The sequence below is a fragment of the Athene cunicularia genome (assembly GCF_003259725.1).
Source record: "Athene cunicularia isolate RWA chromosome 3 unlocalized genomic scaffold, athCun1 chr3_part1, whole genome shotgun sequence".
NCBI lineage: Eukaryota > Metazoa > Chordata > Aves > Strigiformes > Strigidae > Athene > Athene cunicularia.
This window is the reverse complement of record NW_020799097.1, coordinates 100107342-100115209: the sequence shown is the minus strand read 5'-3', so window position 1 is coordinate 100115209 and position 7868 is coordinate 100107342. Positions and strand designations below refer to the sequence as shown.

Sequence of the window (7868 nt, the reverse complement as noted above, 5' to 3'; positions counted from 1 at the left end):
CCCCCCCCCCCCAAAGTAGGTTTCTGAAAGGCTTCTATTATTCAGCACTTAAGCAAGAATTTAAACTTGTCCAGCCAGGTGGGTTCTGCAGCCCCTTTCTTATCACCTGACCTCTGCTCCACTCCATGACTTCTGACAGCAGCAGTCTCCCTCCATGCCTACCTCATACCTCTTCTATTGTTCCAGCCTTCAACATCCCCCGTAAGTGCACTTTTTTAAGACCTGGTAGCAAAGCTCTCTTATCAGGCATTTGCATATCAGGTCGACATCCCACGCCACTTCACAGTTCCCTCATGCAAATTCCTTGATCTGTATTTCAGCACATTCCTCTACAATTCTTACCTTACTGTCATAACCTTCACATCTGGTTCAGTCTTTGGTTCTGCTGCCACCATAGTAATCTGAAGCAGTATTAAGAAGCTATACTTTAGTGAAAAGGTCAACAAAATCAACTTCTTTCCTAAGGTGGCAAGGCATGGACAATTATTCTGGCTGCATGGGCCTGTGCTCACTAGGGAGACTGGAATCTGTTGGCCAGCTCCAAACAGCAGCCTCAGAGATATTCAGTCCCAAGAAGACGCACGTGATCTCAGTGCTTGTGGGGAAAGATGGGAGAGGGAAGGATGCAACATGGCCTTAAACTTCTTTAGAAACCTGAGAATCTACATGGAAGTGGGTAGGAAAGAAAAGAAGGCTTATAAAAGTATCAACTGCTGGGAAGTTTCAGACAGCACTTATAACTTACAAGGCTGGAGAGAATAAAACTGAATCACTGCCACAGAACTTAAGCAGCTTGGCTTTCTAAAAGAAATGATAACTTATAAGTAAATGCTGGCATAGAAACAGCATCACCAAAGCATATCCAGCATGTCAAAACTGAAGAGGAAAAAATCCTCTGTCCTGAAACAGAATTATTTTTTTTTTAAATAAAAAGCAGTCTGACACGTTTTTGTACAGTCAGAACTGGCAACTACTAAAACCCTAAAAGAGGAACAGACCACCTCACATTACTAAAGGTCTTTTGCCTTTTCCATACCAGCATGGAACAATGAAGAAGGTTTTACCATCTTGACTAAGGCAGCAAAAAGCCAATTACCTCAATTAAGTCTGAACCTTCCAACCAATACAGTTCTTTACAAGTGCAGTCTCTGGGTTTCACATTCCTATTTTCTTTTTATCTTCCAAATTTCTACTTCCCCTTCCCTAAATTTTCAGGAAATGATGCCATCTTTACATAAAATATAACCTAGGGAATGGCAAGGATGTTAGTGTCTTCTAAGAGTGTGTTTGGGATTAAACTTGTTAAGAGAAGTTAAGAGATACAAGCTGCTTATCTGGGCAAGATGCTTTGGCATTGCTAGCTAGAAAGATACCAAAGCAGCATAAACCAAAGCATGAGCCCCACGAAAAAAAAGAGGGGTTTTTTTGGTTGGTTGTTTTTTTCCCTACTGACACTTCAGAACAGTGCTTCCAAAAAAAGTTCCATCACCAAGTTAAAAGTCAAGGAAACTCCATTTCTTATCTATGTGTTTCCATGTTTTATGTTCATTAAGGATGCCATTGCTGTTCTGGATCAGGGCTTTAATCTCTTAAGAGTTACATCTCAGCAACAATTGCAAAGTGTTTCACAACAACAAAAAAATAGGGAAAAGACAGGGTTCTAGCATCTTCAGAAGGTTTCACATATCAAAAGTTTTAAAATTACCCCTTGACCAATAGTGACCAATCTTCAGATTTACTTAAAACACCATGACAGACAAACACAGAGTTTTCTGTTTGCTCTTTAATGAACTCCCCACACTCTGATCACTGTACACCTGATAGTCTTGTCAAAGTCAACTACCTCTGACTCCTTTGCTCAGGCACTCCTAAACTGTGGTTCCCAAGGAGCACTTGCTACACAAGGGATTCAAATGGAATTCCCACATCAGGGTTATGTACACAGGGGCCTGCTGGGTAATCAAAAGCCAAGGCTCTGGAAGGAAGCAAGCAAGCACTGATCAAACTACTACAGCGCGCTCTCACACACACGCCCAGACACACACACGCCCTTATGTTGTGGTCCAGCTGCATATCCAGACCCATCTCATCTCACAGTGGACTGTCAACACACCTGAAGGGTCACTGTCACTGCCTGCCTTAGCATTATTCCGACAGCTTTTTCTCTTTCCATTTGACTAAGATATGTAATATGTGTCTTCCTGCACTTCAGACAGAGGAAGACTCAATACATAGCTCACAGGGTCAGAAAGGCAAGCCAGAACTCCAGAGTTTTTAGGTCTAGGAACTGCAACTTCAGATGTGGGGGGTAAACTCTCTATTGTGAGCTGCCTTTGAACAGCTGATCCAGATAAACAAACAAAACCAGAAGACCTTTCCTGCCTCTATTTTAGGGTAAAAATCATTCAGCTACCATTATTGCTCTGTAGTATTTTACTGTCATGCTTTCTAGTGAGAGAGGGCAATAAACTGTCCAGAGAAAGATCATGTCTCAGATTCTGAAAAAAAATAACATAATAGTGAATTAACTGTCAAAAGAATCATTTATGTAAAAGCATGTTCTATTTACAAAGGTCAACTTGCTCTTTAGAACAAGTAAAACCACTACTGGAAAAAAATATACATATAGAAACGCCTCATCTTTCAAATAGACATTTACAAATACTCTGCTTTGCTTAACTACTAGAAACATTAAGACACAGCGTTCTGCATGCAGTTAGGATAGAAATTACATTACTGGACTTCAGTGTGTCATTTCTTATCATTGTCAATGACACACTCTTAGGCTCTTCTAAACCACAGCCTGGCTATTACCTTAGGATCTCAAAAGGAGGACATGGATCTTCATTAACAAGTTAGCAGTTACTCTTCATTTTGCAATTAAAAAAGGACATCCCGATTGTCTTCTCAGCAGGAGAGTCTGGTCTTGTCAAACTTGGCATCCTTTTCCCTGAGTTTCCCTTTAGTATTTTGCTAGGCATCACGATCGTTGGCTTAGTATATTTACAAGTCCTTGGTCAGCACTCTTCCCGTTATAAGGCAGAGTTCAGAAATTCAAGGAGTTCTGCACGATTCCGGTCTCTCTGTAGAGCAGAAAAGCAGAGGCAGCAGTTTAACAGACCTGTACTCAGGGAAACAAGGCTGCATAACCCTGTGTTCTGGGGGGCTTTCACATCTCAGGCTGCATAACCCTGTGTTCTGGGGGGCTTTCACATCTCAGCATGCCACACCACAAACACTACCACATTGGAACAGCTGGATCTGACTAGGTATCAGTTAGGTGTGAGTGCCTGGAAGGAGTGCAAGGCAATGGGTACTCAGGAGACATGCTGTAGGAGACAAGCTGTCACCATCACTATTTCATGATACATTTTCTAAGTGTCTCCCTGTGGAGGCTCCACTGGGTTGTCATCATATAGCTCACAGCCTACTCAGGAGGGAACTCACAAGCAGAACAGATGCAATTCTCTGGTGTCTGAGGCAACTTTCACTGTACACACAAAGTCTTGTGCTTTGGTAAGTATTTTTTCTATGCATAAGCAGCTGCTTGCAGCATAACAGTAAGGGAACCATGAATTTAGGTTCTTTCTTCACATAAGAGATGTCCCAAGCAGTCAAAACACTTCTGCCCAGTGTTTTTAAAAGTCGTAATTATTTAACAATTACTGAATCTTAAAATATTGTGAAGAATGGATATTGTTCAATTCAGCATGTTCATGACCATGGACACCACTGAAAAAAGGACCAACATCAAATATCTGACACCAAATATTGTAACGAGCAAGTTACTGGGATGAGGCTAGCAAGCATTCAGCATAATTTAACACAAACTTCAGTGCCACAGAAAGAGGGTAATGTATTTTTGCTCAAATTTAACTCGCAATGCTCAGGTCTGCTATAGAATGAACTCTTAACGGCTGAAACAGAATCCACTAAATTGGATACCTTCAGCAAAGTAACACATTTAACACACTGACTAGTACCAGAAGCCCTCTGCGGACCACTCTAAGGTGTGGAAACTGCTGAAAAGAGTGAACATATTAAAGTGCCGAGTCCAAACACCCATGGCAATAGCACAAAATGCTATTCATGGTATCTATTCCACTGGGTATCTCAGCAAAAACATTTGACTGCTTTGAGGGAATGCATGAGCACGTGGTCCTAATACTACTATCAAATTCTATTAATTCCTCTCTAAATAATGCCTAGCCTCACATGCATTAGAAAAACACAGTAAAGCCGCAAATAACCACAACTGATCACAGGAGACTGGAAGAAGATGAGGACAATTAAAAACAGTGCAAATCAAACCAACAGAGAAAGCCACAAATCAGCTAAACTTTATGGACTGAAATTCTAAGATCCCGCACAAGCATCCTTTGGTTTATCTACTCATGCCTGAGCATTCCAAGTCCACTCATAACACAAAACCTGCTAAAAGAATGAATTTAAATTTCTCAGACGGCATCACAGCCACATTAAAAGATACAATTAATTTAGAGCTCCTAACTGTAAGATCTATTCTTCTACAAAAGACTACTATCAGAAAAATATTAAAAGAAACAGTACTTTCCCTTAGCGATATATAGATGATTTTAACTCTTACCTCTTTATCCTTCTTAGACTTCTTTATTTTCATCTTAATTTTCTTTCCAGTTATCATGCTGTAGTTTTCATTCTTCTTTTTGTTTTTAAAGAACTAAAATTAGATCACACGTTAGAAAGACATAAGCTTTGCTTTCCTTTGTAATGTTACAAATCTCAAATGAAACTACAGACAATAATTTTTTATACTCCCTAACTGTCCAAAACAATACAGATGGGTTTTTACTTGCTGATGAAAAAACTGGTGCTGTTTAAGACAGGAAAGATGAAGTGATGAGAAATATAATGGGACTTCCAACTCACACAAGCATACCTTGGAAAGCTGGACAGGTCCTGTTTTCTCTCTCTTTTTCTTCTTTTCTTTCTTTTTCTTCATTTTGTTATCTTTTTTCCTTTTCTACAAACACAAGACATATACTCTTATGCTTATATACTCGCAAGAGCAAAAAAAGGAAATCCACAGTAGCTCTCAATGCCCCAGCTAGTCAAGACAGTCACTACCACTTGCCCTTATCATGTTGTATAGGTACTAGCTGAAGTACAGAGAAAGTAATGCAGCAGGGTGGACCTTGAGAAACAGAAGTGGTCTGATCCCCTATTCTCTCTTATAATGTAACTTCAGTATATAAAATCACTAAACAGAAGGTCCTAATAAAAAGAAAAATTTTATTTACTCTCTCACTGGCTATAAATTGCATCTTCTGACAAATTCTATAAAGTTATCAACATTCCCTGCTTTGCTTTTCTTCAGAGACTATTCTAAACTCTAGCTGGACCAGCAATGATTGGCAAAAGGAACCATTAAATTATTTCTCCTTTAGTATACAGTCAAGTATATGCCACCCTATCAGTTCACCTACTGTAACCCTAATAGCATTGATTCAGATTTACATAGCCATGGACAACAACACTGCATTTTACCTGACATTTAAGGTTATCAAAACATGAAGAACTACGTTCTGTTTGTTAACTACTTATTTATATCTGTAAATGTTTACCTTTTTATTGTGTTTTTCTTTTTTCTTTTTCTTTGATTTAGACTTAGGAGAATCTAAAATTAAACAAAACACAGAACAAAACCCTGTAAGTTTAGCATTCTGAAAAGGGCATTTGGTTTTACAGATAAGTCATACAGAAATATAAAACATAAAAAGAAAATGCTTTAATTCAGCTATATATATTAACGCCGGTTGAAACTAACCCTGAGAAAAGCAACACATTAACTTACTGCCACTCACTGGTCTAACAGTTTAGGACAATCTTGCTAGATCATCTACTCTACCCTGTGAATGGGAAAACGTAGAGAATTTTTAGCTGTAGAGTTTTAGCAAATCTCTGACACAAGCCTAATTCAGAATTTTTTCCCTCAGATATATGTTTCTTGACATCCCTCCAAAAGATGAACCAGAGAGCCTGCTAAGCATGTTCAGAGAGTCAGTGTCAGACGTGACATTTTCCTTTTTTTTAGAAGTTTTAGAGTGTATCACATGGGATAAAATTCATTCATGAAGAAAGGAGGGCAGCCTCTCCCCCACCAAATGTACAAGTTCATAGATTTGACTATTTTCAGAATATAGCTATGTCAGCTACATTGAATCAAGCCACCGAAGTACAAAAACAAGTAATGTTTCCGTACAGATGTAAATCTGCTTCAAGAGCAGAACTAAGTCTCTTCTAAACTGTGGAATACACAGTCACAAATAAGACATTCTGTACCAGATGAAGTTTCTGCTGCCCCGCTGTTAAGACTTTTCATCAGAATTTCAGTTCATACTAGAGTCCTTCCCAATCATAGTAAAAAAAGGTAAAATACACTTCGGCGTTTAGCCTGACATATTTTATTAAAAAAAGGCAATTTGATCACTTTACTTTCAGTGATACCAAATATTTTCATACAGAATATCCAAACAATGCAGTCTCAATATAATCAGCAATACATTCCCCTCGAGATCTCAAGTTATACCCACAGAAAAAAATCTGCACTTACTCCCAGACAGTATCTTCCCTAAGTCCTCTAAGTAAGCAGCAGCTTAGTACGGAAAGTCTTAATCCTGCAGCACTTGCGTATGTGTTCCCACTGAACTTGGTCATTGGTATTAACACACTTCATGTGAGTCCTCACAGTTAAATGCTTGAAATGTTAAGACCAAGGTAAGAGTAAACTAAACACCCCAATTCTGGTCTAGAGAAACGTGAAGTAGAAAAATATCTGTATTCATTACTTTCAAAACACTAAGTTTGGAACACATACAGCATACTCTTACAAAGTGACACTTCCTTGAATAGCAGTTTCTATTCTGTGTTAACTATTTAAATTATCACAGGAACATTGCATACTGTTTGTAAAGAAATACCTTAACATAGTTGGGAATAGTTGGAAGGGGTTGAAACACTCTAAACATGCAGTATTGGTATTCCATGCAGTTCCTCTGTGGTGGTTTAGACACACTTGAAAAAAACTTTAAGTGTTTCCAAATCAAAACTGGTAAACATCACGTAGGCATGGAGGCAGCTTACCTCTGCTACTTGAAGATGACCTTGATGATGAGCATGATGAGGAGGAAGAAGTGGATGTAGTGCTAGAAGACGATGTGGATGAAACGGATGATGATCTGCTTCTACTGCGTTTTCGTTTCCTTTTTTCTTTTCCTTAGGATAACACAAGGCAACATGACAAAAAATGACTTTTCACAGAACTTAAGCACAACAAACCCCTATTTTGGGTTGGTGGGGGCTTTTTTTCCCCTCTCCCAGTGCGACACAATCTATTATCATTGGCAAGTGACAATGCTCAACGTCAGGGTCAAACATGGTAACTGATGTAAAGGAAAGCACAGACAACACCACAGCACTGAAACAGATTAGCAATGCCTACCTCTGACTTTGAGTTCTTCTTGTGAAGTTGCACAGAGCGTCCTACTTTTTTCATCCTTCACATTATCCATGTCTAGTGAGAGTCAAAAGTACGTTCAATAACATCATTTCCAAAAGACTGGGGGGTGGGAGGGGTGGGGAGTGGCACGGAGATAAGAGGAAATCAGGGAGCACTTCCAAGGGCATCCCCCCCCCCCTTCCTATCTAACTGCCTCACGCTATGGAGAGGCGCAAGCTTGGGCTCTTCTCATCCTCTCGCATCAGGAGCCCCGAGGCCAAACCTGTTTTCCCGTCACCTTCGACGAACGCGCCATTAGTGCAGATGCAATTGTTTCTGGATGACAGGGTCCGGCCCAGCAGAGAGCTGACGGGGCCGCGCACAGGAGATG

General features: G+C 39.7%; 1 protein-coding gene and 1 long non-coding RNA gene across 2 annotated transcripts in view; both read right to left on the bottom strand.

Annotated features, from left to right (window-relative positions):
- Nucleotides 1-1773: 1773 nt before the first annotated feature.
- Nucleotides 1774-5023, bottom strand: LOC113477720. The gene is made up of 3 exons (XR_003397949.1): nt 4919-5023; nt 4607-4699; nt 1774-3083 (listed from the first exon to the last, which is right to left on the bottom strand). It is a non-coding gene; the product is annotated as an uncharacterized LOC113477720 (long non-coding RNA).
- Nucleotides 5024-5579: 556 nt separating this feature from the next.
- Nucleotides 5580-7868, bottom strand: part of LOC113477940 (putative uncharacterized protein DDB_G0271974) — a 2578-nt gene continuing 289 nt past the window's right edge. Inside the window, exons 2-4 of the mRNA XM_026844625.1 lie at nt 7481-7552; nt 7123-7254; nt 5580-5656 (exon numbers count right to left, since the gene is read on the bottom strand). Coding sequence (XP_026700426.1) covers nt 5580-5656; nt 7123-7254; nt 7481-7550 — 279 coding nt within the window. The 5' untranslated portion in view covers nt 7551-7552. The remainder of the gene's footprint in view (nt 5657-7122; nt 7255-7480; nt 7553-7868) is intronic.